This window comes from Cynara cardunculus (genome assembly GCF_001531365.2).
Source record: "Cynara cardunculus var. scolymus isolate 2C chromosome LG 12, CcrdV1, whole genome shotgun sequence".
In the NCBI taxonomy this organism is placed as follows: Eukaryota; Viridiplantae; Streptophyta; class Magnoliopsida; order Asterales; family Asteraceae; genus Cynara; species Cynara cardunculus.
This window is the reverse complement of record NC_037539.1, coordinates 9,899,472-9,918,680: the sequence shown is the minus strand read 5'-3', so window position 1 is coordinate 9,918,680 and position 19,209 is coordinate 9,899,472. Positions and strand designations below refer to the sequence as shown.

The following is a 19,209-nucleotide window of genomic DNA, read 5'->3' as shown; positions in this document are numbered from 1 at the left end:
CTACATGGACTGATCAACTGAGAATTTGAGATTTCCACGAACTTCCAGTGCAAGTTTTGGTTTTTATAAAATTAACTGTTTTGAGAGTGATCTGGTGATTTATAATATTAGCTAACAATAAGTAATAAAAAGCGGTATAAGTGCAAACTTTTCCAGGGTGCGTTTGGTGCACAAACAGGACAGGACAGGACAGGACAGCTGTTCAGCGTTTGGTAAGGCATGACAGAACAGAACAGAACTGGTGGAAATGACCAATTTACCCCCAGTGCAAATCGAACAGCAAATCATACATTGCAACTCGAACAGCAAATCATACATTGCAAATCGAACATAGCAAATCGAATCAAACAGCAAATCGAACATAGGGCAAATCGATTCGTACATATCGATTCATACATATCATACCCTAAATCGATTCATACAGATCATACTCTAAATCGAATCAAACAGCCGATTTAGCTCAATCGATATCAAACCCTAAATCGAATCAAGACCGTGTCTGCGTATGAAGGAGATGAAGGTACCTGTTGTATGAAGGAGCGACGGGGAAGACCGGTAGATGAAGGTACCTGTCGTCGTCGAGATGAAGGAGATGTCGTCGATGGGGGATGTCGCCGTCGATGGGGAGGAGAAGCGTGGTCGTCGTTGTCGATGGGGAGGAAGCGAGCGCCGTCGATGGGGAGGGATGTCGCCGTCGATGGGGGATGTCGCCGTCGCCGATTGATGAAGGGTGCGATGGAGTCGCCGTCTTTGGCAGGTGCAGGGGCGCCGAGAGGAGATGGTGCTATGTGGGGAAGAAAGGGGGAAGGGGTAGTCTCGTAAATTTTTTTGTGTTCCACTTAGTTCCAGGGGTAAAGAGAGAACAAGCCCGTCCCATCCTTGTACTAGTTAGTTTTATTTAGTTCCATATTAAGTCACACCAAACGTAGGACAAATGTGTTCTGTTCTGTTCTGTCTCACCTTGTCCAGCGCACCAAACACACCCTAAAGGTACAACAGCAACAAGATGGTTGAAAGAACTAGCCACAAAATAACTCATCATGACATCTTTTTTTCGAAAGTAAATCGTAATGGGTTGTGGCCAAAGTCCAGTCACAAAGTGCCTACAACTGCTAACTTACAGTTTGTCAACTTTACAAATTAGATCTCGAAAATTTTAGTTCCACTAGTATCGAGAGAGATGCACATATTTTTATGACACACAACTCGACCGATATGTTGAATCTTAGTGAAAGTTATGGAAAAATCCATATTTCTATGTAATTGCTGAAGATTTTATGAAACCTCCTTGGTCACTCGAGATGTATTTCGAAATCGTCCATCTTTAGGTCAAAGACCTAAGATTTTTCGTATTGAGTTAAAACTCTAACTTGAATGACCAAACCGAAAAGTTAACATAAAGTGGTAACACCCAGATGTTACATGTTACCTCTTGGGTATGGCTTAAGCATACACCAAAAGGAGGGTCTAGTTCATGCTTAAAAGAAAAAGACATAATAAAAGAGAAAAGGTACCCAAAGATAAATTGCATTAAAGACGAAAAGCAAGGTCGCCACAATGACAAGTGCTGGAAATTTAAATTATTGGAAATAAAATTACTGTAAGCTTCTAACCAAATGAAATACGATGTAAAATGCTTCCTTCTGATGCTATGTGGGCCAAGGGTATGTTTCAAGATTGTTTTAAAGGACTTAAGTTTACAGGACCAAACAATTGTGGGTCCCATGAAAGTGTTATGATAAGTTTATATGACGCCTTTAGACGTGTTAACAAAATTTTTAGCCACCACTGTATCTAAGGGGCCATTGTATCTAAGTGTTTACCAGTAAAATTCAACACTATCACTTATTTACCGGGTAAGATTTTAGTCCACTAGAACATAATCGTATCCCACAATTTACTTGGTGAGCGCTAACCATGGTAAGAGTCGTTGCCCTCACTTATCGGGTAAGATTTTAGTCCACTAAAACATAATCGTATCCAACAATTTACCCGGTGAGCGCTAACCATGGTAAGAGTCGTTGCCCTCACTTATCAGGTAAGATTTTAGTCCACTAGAACATAATCGTATCCAACAATTTACCCGGTGAACGCTAACCATGGTAAGAGTCGTTGCCCTCACTTACCGAGTAAGACTCTCGATCCCTACCTTTGTTTTTACCGAGTAAGATTCTTCCCTCGAAATTAACCAAAAATTTCTCTTGAATAAACCAAAAAAATATCTTGAAATCAACACAAAAAAAAAACTTAAAAAATCCCTCATAGATGAAATCTGGCTAAAAACACATCGAACGATTTTACCAGTAAAATTTAACACTATTATGTACTTATCGAGTAAGATTTTAGTCCACCAAAACAACATAGTATACAATAATTTACCCGGTAAGCGCTTACCATGGTAAGAGTCGTTGACCTCACATACCAATTAAGTAAGACTCTTGATCCTTGTTTCGCTCTTACCAGGTAAGATTCTTGGTCCTTATTATATTCATCCGATGATGTAATGTTACTTGGTAAGCGCTTACCTGGATAAGCATTTGGTAAACCGGCCTCGAGACAAATACCGATGAACAAAACATGTCAGTGTCTCATCTTCTTACAACAAGCAACTTCAAGATGCAGAATCCTTTCAACGTTAAACCAGAACCCATCTACGATTGTTGGGATCTTCATTTTCCATGTCGTATATACACGGAAAATGACACTAACATGATTCGGGCTTGGGTGTAGGGTGAAATATAAGCCTTGCAAACCAACTCTACCAAATAAAACTTGTTTTCATTGTGGTAAATTACATACGGTGGCACACAACAAATTAATACGGTTGCACCGTTCACGAAACCTAATTTTTTACCCTTCGACGGAGAAATAATACGATGGCATGTGCCACCTTATACCACATACATAGGTCCATCCATGCTTTTGGGACGATCTGGATGAATTACAGAAGGCTAGAAACCTCCTTGAAGTTGTTCCTTCACTTAGCTAAATTTGCATAAGTGTTGTTCATAGCCATTGGACTCAGAGCCTCTGATCCTTCTAATCAGGTGTTCTAATGGGCTGTTTGACAATTACTGAATGATTTGGTGCAGAATTATTTAAGTGGTCAGAATGATTAAGAGGCTCTCATGATATAGTGCAAAATGAAAATATAATTGTTTGATAATTGTGTACAATGAAATTAGGGCTTTTAATGGTTAAGGGAGATCCATGATACAAAATCATTCAGAAGGTTTTAGAACCATTAAAAGACAGATTTTTTTTTCTTTTTTGTCAAACAAGATTCATCTCTTAACGATTCAGAGGTTGTCTCTTAATAAAACTATTAAGAGGTAAACAAACAACCCCAGAGTCTTCATTCAGCTCAAGTCTAGTCCAGAGCCTCTTAACCTTCCATCTTCCATCCAGAGATTCTGAACATTGAATTGTTTACTAAGGTTGGTGATTCTGAGAGCCTCTAATTAGGGTTTCAACTCTTGGTACGGTGCTTCTGACTGAGAGGCTATGAGTCGGTTGTAAATGTTGCTAAATATTATCCGTTAGCATTTGTAGTTACATATGAACCACTGAACGTCAATATCTGGTATAAATACATAGACGTTGATCTCGTGAATATAGATACACGAGTTTGTGCCTTACTTTATGTATGAAATTTCTAGATTATCTCAACACTAAATTTGTGTTAACAGAAGGCAATCTAAGGAAGAAACATAGTATTTGAAACGTGAATCCAGGAACTTATACAAATCTTCACGACCATAAAAACCAGATTCAACCATAAGGGTGGTGCCTGATTGGTTTGAGCTCGACTCCAAATATCAAAAGTAACAGGTCACAGGTTCAAATCCAATGAGAAATAAAAATCCCGTTGTGGCCACGTAAGTTCAAATGCAGTGACTCCGGGCTATCTGCAAAGCAGGTGGTCCTGAGATTAGTCGGTTCGCATAACGGGTTGGATATCCGGGTTTATCAAAAAACAAAAAACCAAATTCCCCAACAAACAGAACTTACATATTTGCTTTTTATTGGCAATTTCAATCGTTATCAGTTCAATTGATATCTGTTATTGGTATTAAATCAAAGCGATCACTCGTTAAAATGTCACCTTTTCAATAAAAAAACTACATTTTTTCATAAATCAAACAATTTCGTCATTATTATTGAATTATTATTAAATATCAAATAATTGATGGTTACTTAAGATCTCATGTATCACTAAACAAAGGATTATGATATATCACTGTAAATTTAATTAGTTTATTCAGAGCTAAATCTCTAAAATCTATTTTAGACAGGGAGAAATATTTTATTTTGATAATTATTATATTTTATATAATGAATAATAATATAAGAGGCTTCAACAGATTCTTTAAAATGAAGATTTTTTACATTTTTACTTTAACAGATTCTTCAAAACCTTCTTCAGAACTGAAAAAGTAAGAGAGAAGGTGAAATTCTTAAAATTTAGAGAACTCTCAAAAAATGATTACCTACAAAAGAGAAATTATTATTTTTTTAATTATTTTTACCGAGGAAAATTCTTAAAATTAAATGTATTAAGACAAGGTTTTTATTTTATTTTCGGTTCTAAAGAATGTTATTATTAGGGTTTAGGGTTTAGGGTTTAGGTATTATTTTTATTTTTTATTTTTATACTTTTAAATATGGTTTTCGTCCTTACGATTTATGATGTATCGTTGTTTTTTGCCATTGTGATTTACAATCATTGTTTCCGTTCTTATACTTAATTTCAAACCATGCAAGTACAAAAACCGTAAATCCGTAATTTTGAGAGAACGGAGATTGAAATCGCAGTTTTTATTTATAAACCATATGGACGGAAAATATATTTAAAATCTTTAAAATAAAAAAACTGTAAAATTATATATATATGTATATATATACACATACTAGAAGGATACTCGCGCAATGCAGCTTTATTCTGTCTTTGTCAATGTTATAATACGATTTTATGTGGTGTTGGAAAAACGATAATGTTTTTATTTATTGAATAAAATATAAATTTGAAGGTATCATAAAATTTTGAAAAAAAATGTATCAATTTTAGTATCAAATCATATGTATACCCATTTTTAAATTTGTTGAAATCGATAGATATCAGGATATGGATGAAGGTTAGCGACTCATAACGATATGAATGAATGTTAGCTCTTGATGGAAGATTGAGGTTATCTAAACCCCGCTTAAGTGTTTCAATAAGTTGTACTTGTACACAAGCATTGAGAAATTGTAAATTTGAAAATTAAGTAATTCACATTATATAGCAATACATAATGCTTAAATAATTGTTTTTAAGAGTTTTTGTCAAATACTTTATAATATAGTATAGATATATATATATATATATATTAAATTTTAAATTTTTATATTTTACAATATTTATAAAAATCTTGTTATATGTTTTTATAGCAACTATAGGGTTTGTAGTGGTATCTTTGAATGTGGGTATCAACATTGCACATGGCCAACTATAAATGTACATGAAACCACGTGTACTGTTCCCCAAAAGAATCAATAACAACTTCTACAAAACTACCCTTTTTTGTCACCTTTTTTTTTTCTTTTTTATTTCTTTTTATCAAAAATGGGTATTTTTTTTTGTATTTTATTTAATAAATCATTATAACTCTCATATAATATTGTTTATATTTTATGATGGTTGATTTTTAAGGATGATATTGCAATCGCGTGTGAAACCAAACCCGTTTTTCTTACAAAATGAATCTATGATGTTCTAACAAAAACAACTCAGCAATAGTTTAACCCTACCATTAATGAATTAGACGTCAAAAATTTCATATGTTTGTACATATAAACACAGACATGCGTTTGAACTAATAGTGTGTGTGTGTGCGCGCGCACGCGTGTGTGTTTGTTATATATATAACGATTTAAAATTTCATAAAACTATAGAGATCCACAATATATGATAGATAGTCCCGAATCATATAACATATGCATGGTGTACAGTCTAAGTATTTGTCATCTTGAACGTATCTGTACTGAACTAATAATATGTATCTCTCTCGAAAATTCTATAGACTTATAACATGATCTGAGGTTTTTGTGCATGACGTATACTACAATACAATATCTTATGATGAATAAGGTAAAGAGGGAAAAAAAAGCATCCAATTTGTATATACCACCAATCAAGTAAAGTCAAATACACTCCCAAAAAAAAAAACTGCCATAAAAAAGGTTTAACTTGCTAAACCCATATCAAATAATCTACAAATCTACCTAAAAACACATATAATTCAAGCTCAAGATTCAGTTTCAAAAAAAGAAAAGAGATTGAGTATTACACTGCTGCCACTTCTTGTTGTTGATGATCATCTTCATAAAGGAGCTTTGATGATATTGATGATTTATATGATGATGATGATGATGATGATGAAGATGAAGAAGATGATGGTGATGTAATGAGATGATGGTGATCTAATGGTGGTTGAAGTAGCAACATTTCTCTTTGGAGATATGAAGAATAGGTGTGGAAAGTGGTGGGGTTGACATTCAATTGAAACCCTAATCCAAATAAGAAATCCACTTCAAGAAAATTCATTTCTGTTGTACTGATTCCTCCAACTTTTGCATAATATGCATTATTGTAATATCTGCAAGAAAATAAGTTCACACATAAAAAGGCATTGTTAATTACTACTATTAATTACTAGGCAAATTGATATTTTTGTATTTAAATAATTGAATCAATGAAAAAAGCACACATACTATATATCATAGCAAGATTTTTGGTGTATCACTAATTGTTGATGTTTTTGGTCTAATTACCATATATATGAATCTTTTTACGTTTTCAGTATAAATTTAATTAAATTATTATATAAAAGATAAGTCAATTATCGTTATGATTAAAATTAGGGAGGACTATTATTATCAAATTTCAACATCGCTTAAAGTCAAAGCCACTTGGATTTTATAAATATCTTGCGTCTAATGTAAATATGTGTTATTTGCTTGTACAAGTAATGACATATTTCAAATGTGATAATATTATATTTTGGGCATTTTTTAACATTTGTACATAATCAACCACTAAAATATCTTGACCGACTTCTAATATTCAAACTTTGGTTCTAAGATACAAATTTACGATCTTTTATACATAAAAGACTATCACTTTAGCATGATTTATGCTAAAATTGACCATTCAGCTGAAAATAGGAGCACCACTACAATTATACTCCAAACTGGATTAAAGTTGAAGCCAGTTTTACTACATAAGAATGATACCATTGTGATTTTATTTGGCTTCCTACAAGTCAATGATAACATTAGGTACAATGATGCCAAAATTTGCCAGACTTTTATAGTAAATCTTTAAATGTATTTAATCAACCATAGGTATACATCAGTTGACCTTAAACATACAATATGTTACCATAAGATATGAAGTTGTACAAATTTTGCTGCATAAAGTGCAAGTCAATACAGTAGGACTACCCTTGGAATTCACCACTGCAATTGAGAAAAGGGAAAGCCACTGGTTTTATACTCCAATTTGGATTGAAGTTGAAGACAATTTACTATATGGAAATCTTTTTATATTTATGGAATAGGGTCCTCAAAACTTTAAGGTTATAATGTTTTAGTCTTTACCCAATATATATATATATATATATATATATAGAGGAGTGATCATATGAAAACCGCCCTCATTTGTGTAAACCGTGCAAACCACCTTCATCTGTCGATTTCATTGTTTAATCTTATGAAATTTTTTCATGAAATTGTTTAATCTTGTGAAATTATTTCATATAATACTTTTTTTGATGAAGTTGTTTCATATATGGTTGTGAAATTGTTTCATATAATACTTAATGAAACTGTTTCATGTATTTCTCTAACATTAATGAAACTGTTTCATGTATTTCTCTAAAATTAAAATAATGAAGATGATAATATCTATGATTAACACCCTCCACAATAAAAATGATTAATCAACCTCTCATAATTACAAAAAAATGAACAAAATGAAAAATTATGATTGGTTGAATGCGGTTTGCACGGTTTGTACAAATTGAGTGGTTTGCATTTGATCGCTCCCCTATATATATATATATATATATATATATTGTGTGTGTACACGTGTGTTTTAACCTTTAGCCTAACAATGACTATTTTATCACAGTTATGATATTTAAGCCCAATAATCCCTTCTCCCTAGCTCTCTAGTTTTGATAGACAGGTGCATATGTAACAGGGTTTCTAAAAAGACTGGAACAAAATGTTCATTATCTTAAGTGTAAGGTAAATGTTACTTGTATGATTGATGCATTTGGAATGTAATGATACAAACATTTGTGATTCTTTTAGCATTATTGATGTATTTAATCAAACCACCAATCTACCCTAATTGACTTTAAAGATTTGTTGAACTTAAACTCCAAGATATGAAGGAACACCCATGATTAACAATGTGGTGGGTGCTATACGCTTTTCTTGGCCTTGGGTATCATTCATGAGGTGGGGGACAAAAGGAAAACAAAAGTATAACATCTAATGAACTACTTACAACCACTTCATGCATAATTGATTGATTATTTGCACCATGAGTCTTTGCAAAATTCAATTTACTGAATGTGTTATGGACTTGATTTCTGAACCTAGAACAAACCTCACATGATCATAAGAAAACTAGAAGTTGTTATCAATGGATTCCAAAAATTTATCCGAATCAAAAGCACAAAAGAGCAAACAGGGGTTTGAAGCAAAGAATTTGTCGTTTCCCCTTCTTTTTTCTGTTAGGAGTTCATTTAATTTTAACTTCATTAACTACTTCTGCAGTAGTAAAACTCTAATGGCAACTGAAGAGATTCCAATAATGTGATCCAGACAATTGTCTGACAATAGAGTTAATTCGTTAAATGCATTCGTTCTCACGTAATTGGGGGCTCAATTTCTCGAATCATGAACCCCAATTCCGATAAAAAAAAAATGGCATCCCAAATAAGTTCGAATTCCCTAGAAGCAAAGCAATTTCACACAGGAACACCGAATTATAAGCGAAAATAACTTACAAATCATCCATGAACTTCGCAGCAACCATTACTCCAGTAATCAACAATCGATGAACATTGAAGGAATTGACTGAAAGCGCAGGCTGTTGCTGAGTAAACCGATCCAGATAAACATATGCGACAACATAACACGAAGGACTACAATTGGCGTACTTGAAAATCCTCTCTAAATAGCTTTGGATCGAGATAGTTGGCCTAGTGAGACCATGAAAAGCCGAGATCTTCTGCGGGTGGAATCGAGGGTTGAGATCATTGGATTCCGCTACTCGTTGAAGAAGAGACGATAGAAACGTGATTAGCTTGTTCATCACTGTCGGGCACTCAAGGTCCGCCATTGATGAACAGAGAGAAAGAGAGAGCTTCAGCAGAGGTAGCGAGGAAGACAGAGAAGGGTGTTTCGAGTATATAAACCAACAGTAGGGGGTGGTCGTTAGCAGGTAGGTATATGTAAAATTACCACCCTACCCTTTGATAAGTTTGGATTATGACCAGGCTGTCCCCCATGTGACTTTCGAGTTTTTAATCTTTTAATAGACCATAAAAAAAATGGATTAAATGTGAAACTTTTTATTTCCCAAAATTATTATTTCGTTATTTTTATTGCGGGTTTAATTATTTTCCGTACATATATTTGTTTTATAATGTGTTCATTTCACATATATTTATTTTACGGTATGATTTTTTTATATATTTATGAAACACAAAATACAACTAAAAAGTTTCACATTATGAACTGAGTACGCATAAAACAAACATATTTTATGATAACAGTTCTCACAGTTATCATAATATATATGATTCTCAAAAAATGATTAAAAGATAAATCACTATCACTAATGAGAAACATATCTCTAGAGTTAACTTTATATAAACAAATATGAAAATGTTACAGTATTAATTGAATAAAAAATAAAATAAAAAATCATAAGGGTGGTGCCTGATTGGTTTGAGCTTGGCTCCAAAGGTCAAAAGTACCAGGATGTCTCATATTCAAATCCAAGGAGGAATAAAAATTCCCTTTGTGGCCATGGAGGTTCAAATTAGGGGTGCTCATGGGTTGGGTTGATCGGATTGAAGACATTTAAACAACTCAACTCAATACTTGCGGTTTGAAAAATCTTAACCCAACCTAAATCATCAAAGTGCAACCATGGGCGGACCTAGTTAGGTGCCATGGGTGGCACGTGCCACCGTATCATTTCTCCGCCGAAGGGTAAAAAATTTAGGTTTCGTGAATGGTGCAACCGTATTAATTTGTTGTGTGCCACCGTATGTATTTTGAAACTACAATGAGAACAATTTTATTTGGTAAAGTTGGTTTGCAAGGCTTTTATTCCACCTCACACCCAAGTACGAATCATGTTAGTGTCATTTTTTTAATCAAACGGTGCTACCATTTGAAAAAAAATTCCGTATATTTGTTTCTTATAGTCAAACGGTTCCACCGTTTGAAAAAAAATTTATGTATATTTGTTTCTTATAATCAAACTGTGTCACCGTTTGGAAAAAAAAATCGATATTTTTTTCTTATGGTCAAATGGTGCCACCGTTTAAACAAAATTATGGGTCCGTCTCTGAGTGCAACCCAACCCAACCCGTACAGGTTGGTCGGGTTGATACTTTGGTACATTAAAATATTTTTCTAACATTGAATATGTTATTTCTCTACTCATAATTTCTTTTTCATCATCAACCATTTGATACAACTTATCAATATTTCTTATGTATATCACATTCAATTAATTTTCTCAATTTACATGTATATGTTCACGTACACGAATGAGTTATATAGAGATGTGAATAGATTGAAAATACGTGTATATGAAAAACATACATGATAATGTAATTGTCTAATGTCTATATTAATAGAAATTCAACAATCATATTAAATCCAAGAAATTAAAAGATATCAGGTTCATCGGGTTGGATTGGGTTCAAATAATAGTAACCCAATATCAACTCAATACCTAAGGTTTGATAATTTTACAACTTGATTAGACATCGGGCTGCTTCGGGTTGGGTTATTTTCGCGTTGGGTTGGGTTTTTGAGCACCCATATTTCAAATGTTGTGACTCCGGACTATCTGCAAAGCAGGTGATCGACCTAGGATTAGTCGGCTCGTATAGTAGGTTGGATATCCAGATTAATAAAAAAATTTGTAAAATACATGAAAAAGTAGAAGGTAAAAGACTAAAAAAATGTCGTTTTTCATGATAAAAGTATATAATCACAATTTTTTTTACTAACGTTTGAGTTTCGATGAAAATGGTAAGAAGTTTCTAGATTTTCTTTTTTAAATTAAAAAAGAATTAATTAATTTTGGTTTTATTAGAAATAAAGTTTAGTTAAGTAGGAAAGATAATTAAATGAAGTGTTGGTTTTAATATGGAAAATAATTATAAATGGTTTTTAAAAAGTATTTTTGAAGTAAAAATAAATTAATTTGTAGTTAAAAATTAACAAACAATAATAAATTGGGTAAAAAAAGAAATAAAAAAAAAGTAATTAATTAGATGATAATGATTGCCAAAATGTTATCATGTGGTTACATGTGGATTAACGCGGTGATTCCTGGCTGTGGGTCCCCCACTTCGGAGGAGACGTTGCATGTTATGTGATTCTTTGTAATATATCTCCGACAATTACCTTATTTTTTAAAAAAAAATCAAAAATCAAAAATTAATACTAATAATTACGTTAAATTCTTCTTTGATTAGATATATAATAAATTGTACCATGTTTATGAAGAGGGATAATTGATTTTGGTATTTGTTTAAGTGTTTTAGATTTGTCTGATTATTAACTTCAGAATCTTATAGAATTAACTGAGATGTGTATAATTACATCTGAATAATGGTTATCCAATATATTACCGATTTGCCCCCAAGTAATTACCTGTTGTAATTATCGTAGACATTTGCAATGCATGAATTTGATATTAATATGGGTTAAACAAACTAAATGAGCCAGACAGATAAATGGGAATGAGATGAGGACCTCAATCTTCATCAGTCATCCCTGTTCCTGAACCCCAATTTCCGTCCCCGTAGTCGTTCAGGTCTTCATCTTCGTCGGGGAATATGATTGCATTCTCATTTGCATCCCGAACAAGGAATGAGGATCTTTTTTCCCGTTTATGTGAGATATTTGAAATCAAACATGGTAAACACCACAAACGACACACTCGATCCAAACTGACCCATGTTTAGATCCCACATATTTCCATAATTTTGCGTTTATCGAGCATCAGATATTCATATGTTAACATCATACGTAATTATTTGATACTTTCAGTTCTCCATGTTTTTATGTGAAAAAAGTAAAATAAGTTAGAAAGTTTTATATAAAAAAAAAAGGTCAAAATATTTTCTTTTGATTAACCTGGATATCCAACCCGCTATGTGAGTCAACTAATCTTAGGATGATCACTTGCTTTGCAGATAGCCCAGAGTCACCACATTTGAACCTCTGTGGCTACAAATAGATTTTTATTCATCTTTGGATTTGAACCTGTGACCTCCTGGTACTTTTGACCTTCGGAGCCAAGCTCAAACCAATCAGACACCACCCTTGTAGTTGAAAGGTCAAAATATTATTTCTAAGTCTAAAATATACCAAATCTAATTCATTATAAATAATATATTGAGATAGTTTCATTTGCAAATCACTCTTATGATGTAAAACTTTGCAACTTTTGTAGATGGCACTGATATTACGAATCAAGGGGTCAAGATGTTAATAGATTAATTAATTTAATATAATAAAGTAACAAAAATAGGACGGAAGGGCATAATGGTACATTCCAGTTCCGAATTCAAATAAGGAAACCGAATGATTCTTTTTCCAAAACGGGAAACCAAATTATTTTAATATATTATAAATTCACCAATATATTATATTGAAACAGTAGTGAAACATAATGAAACCTTATTTCATCATCGACATAGTGAAACAGTAGGGAAACCATACTGAAACCTTATTGAAACCGTAACTAGAAAAAAGGATAATTATAAAATAAAACCATAACTAGAAACAAATAATTAAAACCATTTAGAAAATAAAATCTTAATTAGAAAAAAGAATTACAAAATAAAACCGTAATTAGGAAAAAAATGATTTGCCATAATTAGTTGGTTATAATTTTGTACATCGTCAAAAATAAAACCAACAATAATTACCATAATTTAAACCGTTCAGTACAGTTTGACCATTAAGCCCCTATAATTAAAAATAAAACAAAATTAAAAGAAAATCAATGATTGGTGGAATTCAGTGTACAAAGTTTGCATCATAAGAGTGATTTTGATCCCTTCTCATAATATGTTTAGTAATAGATATAAAATATATTTAATATACAAGGACGAGGTGGATCGAGGATTACGTTACCATCCTCGTCTCCATCTCCGGTTTTAACTTTTTCAAGGATCTTTGTCCTCATCTTCGTACCCGATTTTGGGAGGAACGTTCGTTCCCATCAGGACAGGTACACTGAAATTTTCAATAAAACGAGTCTTATTCCTCTACTTACAACGGATACCAGATATAACCATCTAACAAGATCTAACCCCGAAGACACATGTTTATAAACATGTTCTCAGAAAACTAACGTGTGGCTACGAATGTTTAAATGTGGTGATTCCGGGCTATCTGCAAAGCAAGTGGTCGTCCTGGAATTAGTCGGCTCGTATAACGGGTTGGATATCCAGGTTAATAAAAAAAATTCTAATTTATAAATAAAAAATGATTATTTATTTTTTTGTAAGAGTAAGCTTCAATAGTTTATCCGGTAAGCGTTAACCCTGTCAAGAGTCGTCGTTCTTACTTATCGGGTAAGACTTTCAACATTTGTCTCGCTCTTTCTTACCAGATAAGATTCTTGGTATTTGCCTTATTCATTCTACAAGAAAATATGAATTGATAAACACTTGTTTAGGTAAAACATTTGGTAGACGGTTCTTAAACCACAATAATCAAAATTAAAGTTTACCTTTTTATAATGAATAAAATTACGATTTTACCCTCTATAACAAACTTACACGTGTGAACACTTAGAAAACGTGAAAATGGTATTGGAGACACAACCCCATATTAACCTATTACATCAAGGCTAGACGAGGGACCCATGTCACTTTTGTGTTTGTAGCCACCCCATTGGCCAATGTGTTCTTTTGTCAATCATGTCCTTTTTTTCATTTAGTCCAAATTTTGAAAATACGTTACCCCACGAAGGTTATTGGGTGGTGTAAATAATTCGAGTTTGAACCAGATATTATTTTACCGAGCTGAGTTTGAATAGTCTAATACTCGACTCAACTCATTTATATCCGTAGTTGTAGGTGGGGCTTCTCTCATGAGTAACTCAACGTCGAAAGTGAATTCAAGCAGGGTAAGCATTCAAGTCATAAGCGAAGTCATTTTACATCTGGTCCAGAGTTATACGTCATATTCAATAGTTGTCAAGCTAAGTAGAAAAGTCTTTCATCCTAAAACAGGATTATACGTAGCTGATTTCAACGTCAATTGTTATTTTAAGGGTTTATATTTTGAAAAAAAAATTATATAGAGTAATAAAATCTATAATTTAATTAAATGGATAATGATATTTATTAAACATGTTTCTTGGAAAAACAATTTTCACATAAGAATTTAATATTTAAATGATAAATAGAATAATTAATATAAAATCTTTAAACACTTAAATATCAAATTTATTTTTAATAACTAGAAGGGTACTCGCGTAATGCAACGAAACATATCTTGATTTTAATGTTTCGTTTTATTCCGTCTCTGTAGATGTTTTAGTACGGTTTTGAGAAATGGATAATGTTTTTATTTTTAAATAAAATATAAATTTGAAGATATCATAAAATTTCGAAAGTAAATATATCAATATTAGTATCAAATTAACTATTTAAAAGTTCTTGTTTTTCATGTAATTTCTTTAATTCAATTTTTTTTATTATAATTTAATTTAGATTTAATAATTGAGTAATTTATTTTTGGTTTAATAGTATATAATTTTTTATAAGGATAATAATTAAGTATTATGTTAGAACTCAATGATTATCTTAATTGTATTTTAGATTTTTTATATTTAAAATGAATTGTTTATCTTGTATTTGACTATGATTATCCGCAGTTAGTTACACGAATTCAAACACGAAGTTTTAATAAGTTGTGGTTACGCACAATTTGTTTATAACTTGGATTCTAAGTAATATGCATCAATAAACAGTACTTCAAACATAAAAAATGGTTTTCAAGAGTTTTTGTCAAATGTTTTATAATATAATATAGATTATAATTTCCAATCAAGAAGGTAATATTGAAATGATAAATAAAACAACTAATAAAATAAAATCTATACCTAATATAAAATTAGAAAACCCAAATTATGAGCAAGAAATGGGTTCAATTTTTATTTAAAATAATATAATTTTAAATTAATTAATAAATCTTAAGCAACCTTAATTGACACATAAATAAATAGATAACATGTTGGTAGTTACCTTATGATCATGGACAACAACATGCATTAAAACCATAGTTTTAATTTTAATTTAATTTTATTTTATTTAAAATAATCATGCTTTTCATGTGACATGATACAATCAAATATAACAAACATATTTGTTGGTGAAGAGATGCCATCAATCTATCAAACAGGGTTTATTATACATCCCTCCTATAATTAAATCTAATGATTTTCAAAAAGTTTGTTGAGAATATAACAAAAATATTTGTGGTGTCTGGTTGGTTTGAACTTGGCTCCAAATGTCAAAAGTACCTGGAGGTCTCAGGTTTAAATCCAAAAAGAAATAAAAATCCTCTTGTGGCCATGTAGGTTCAAATGCGGTGACTCCGGGCTATCTGCAAAGTAGGTGGTCGTCCTGAGATTAGTCGGCTCGCATAGCGGGTTGAATATCCAGGTTAATCAAAAAAAAATCTAATGATTTTCAAAAAGTTTGTTGAGAATATAAGTTAACATATAATATTTTTATAATCTTAGATAAGTTCGAAATAAAATATGAAGATTGAAGTTGTCTTATAAGGGACTGTATACCTTTGCTGTCAGACGCATTTTAGTACTATGAGTCTGAATGTGGATAAAACGGACTATATTTGGTACGATTAGCTTGAGATATTACGAATAGTATCATAGACGAGAACCAAACTGGTGTGCTAGTGAGGATGTTGGGTTTCTAAAGGGGTGGATTGTAAAATCTCACATGGGTTGGAAACATGGAACAAATGACGCGTTTTAAAACCGTGAATCCAAATATGGACAAAACAGACAATATCTGGTAGCATGAGATGTTACAGATTATCATTATGTTGGATAACTTGTAGTGCATGTATGTACAAAATTATGTGACAACAACAGTTTCGTAATTACATTCCTTCGTATGTAGTTTTTTGAGTATTTTTGAAAAACACTTTTAAAGAACGAATGAAGTATGAATACGTGAACAAACCTTGGATGTGTATCTTCCTGCAACTGTTTTTGCACATACAAATAATACACATATTGTAAAGGTCAGATATTTAGTACTAAAATAAAACATCAATGTCGATGCCAGTATTAGTTTTAAACACATAGAACCAAAATACATTTATGGATATACTACAAACAAGTACTGTAGTCTGATTGTTCCGAAATCTAATTCCTCATTAGTCCATTTTACCAGCAATCAACTTTGTCTGCTATACTCGCTTTTCATTGCATCATGTTGCTAATTTTTAAAAAGACAGTATATATCTTACAAAAAAAAAACAAACAGTTAAATATGTTACAAAGATATAAAAACAAAACAAAAAAAACCCATGGCGACGCTTTTATCTAATTTGGATCGTTCTTGCAACATATAATTTTTAATTTGTTTTGACAATTTTTTTTTTATTAACCTGGATATCCAATCCGTTATGCGAGCCGACTAATTTTAGGGCGATCACTTGCTTTGCAGATAGCCCGGAGTCACCGCATTTGAACCTCCGTGGCCATAAGAGGATTTTTATTCCTCATTGGATTTGAACATGAGACCTCCTGGTACTTTTGACCTTTGGAGCCAAGCTTAAACCAATCAGGCACCACTCTTGTGGTTTTGTTTTGACAATTTTACGACTAAGATGATTTTTAAAAAAACTAAAATCAAATACAATAATTTAAAAAGACGATTAATCATCGTCTAAGATAATTAAAGGGCAAAATGGTCATTTACTTGTCGGTAACAATGACAAAACTTTATATAATTTTGTGTGAAAGACATGAAAGTAACGAAGAAGATAGTGACTTCACAACAAATTGAATACTTCTTTTTAGTCCCTTCACATATAGCTTGTCTTTATTAAGATTTAAATAGTATATTGACTAAAATACCCATAAAAATAATGTATCGAAAATGTGGGTAAAAAAGCGAGTCAGAATTGCTTAAGCCCACGCCAATTTTATTTATGCTTACTGACTTGATCGCTTATTCCAAAACGAACCTAAGGTTCGTAGTAAATCATACTTATGGACTGTTTGACAATTGCTGAATGGTTTGGTGCTGAATGATTAAGTGGTCAAAATGATTAAGAGACTCTCATGATATAGTGCAAAATGAAATATAATTGTTTGGTAATTGTGTACGATGAAATTAGGGCTCTTAATGGTTAAGAGAGATCAATGATACAGAATCATTCAGAGAGTTTTAAAACCATTAAGAGACAGATTTTTTTTTTGCCAAACAAGATTCATCTCTTAACGATTCAAATGTTGCCTCTTAATGGAATTATTAAGAGGTAAACAAACAACCCCTTACTAGACCATGTAACCAGGTAGTATGAGGTATTGAGGTTAGTCCGACCGAACCTTGCTTTGACTAATAAAAAAGAGCATATGTCAGGGTCGAGTTGTGACTTCTGGAACTCAAGAAGCTCAGATTTGGGCTTGGCTTGTTAAAGCTCAAAGTTTTGATGCAGTATCTTTAATCTTTATTCCTATTAGTTGATATGGGTTCTTGAAAAACCATTTTTACGAATTAGCTAAACCCGCTTACATTCCAGTTAGAATATAGAAACACATGTCATTTTATAACAATCTAAATGGTTCAAAATAACATAGAACATAACCAATTATAACTGATTTTAAATCTTTTAGACCAAACTTGCTGATTCGATTTCTTGGTTTGCCAACTAGAGCTTACACGAACGTCATTTACAATACTAAATTCACTTGAAAGAAAAAAAAATGTAACATTATCTTTACGAATCATCCCTTACAAAGTTCGGTTTGTACCTTTTTTATCAGTATTTTATCTTTTTTTTTGCCCATTACTGATAATTACTCGATATCTGCAACTTCGATTTACAGTTATAAACTATATATACTATCTATAAAAGTAAATTACATGAAAATACAATTTATTATGATCTTGTTCTTATTTTATTTAACATACTTTTAAAACCTTCATTTTGGTATTTCAGATGTCACATTTCAAACTTTAAAAACTTCATAAAATATAAGTTATATATATATATATATATATATATATATATTTTGTTTTGATAACCTGGATTTTCAGCCCGTTATGCGAGCCGACTAATCTCAGGACGATCACCTGCTTTACAGATAGCTCGGAGACACCGCATTTGAACCTCCGTGGCCACAAGGAGATTTTTATTTCTCATTGGATTTGAATCTGAGACCTCCTGATACTTTTAACATTTAAAGTCAAGCTCAAACCAATCAGATATCACCCTTATGATTAGATATTTGTATATTTTAAATTTATAAGAAAGGGTAATTATGGGAAAGGTGGAATAAGACGCCAGGCTGGAGGCATGTTTGAGTATTCTTGGAGTGAAACAAGAGGAAAAGCATGTCGTGCAATAGCTGTTTGTTTTTGGTTTTTAATAATTAAATTAAATCATAAATAAATAAAAATAAAAATAAAAATAAAAATAAAAATAAAAAAAGGAAAAAAGAAAAGGTACAGTTTGGTGCACGTATCGACGGCACCGAAGGGGGCTATCACTCTCCGTACCAACCTGTCTTCCATGTGACTGTTCCCAGTGGGCCCATTATCAACCCCAAAACAGACCGACGCTTTGCCATTTCACATTTATTTTTAATACCAAAATTAACAAAATATTTTACTTTATACC

General features: G+C 32.1%; 1 protein-coding gene across 1 annotated transcript; it reads right to left on the bottom strand.

Moving 5' to 3' along the window:
• Positions 1-6,129: 6,129 nt before the first annotated feature.
• On the bottom strand, positions 6,130-9,431 carry LOC112523209 (cyclin-U4-1-like). The gene is made up of 2 exons (XM_025132722.1): positions 9,063-9,431; positions 6,130-6,638 (listed from the first exon to the last, which is right to left on the bottom strand). The coding sequence occupies exons 1-2, from the start codon at positions 9,395-9,397 to the stop codon at positions 6,326-6,328; spliced, it is 648 nt and encodes a 215-aa protein (XP_024988490.1). The 5' UTR covers positions 9,398-9,431; the 3' UTR covers positions 6,130-6,325.
• Between the last annotated feature and the right edge of the window lie 9,778 nt (positions 9,432-19,209).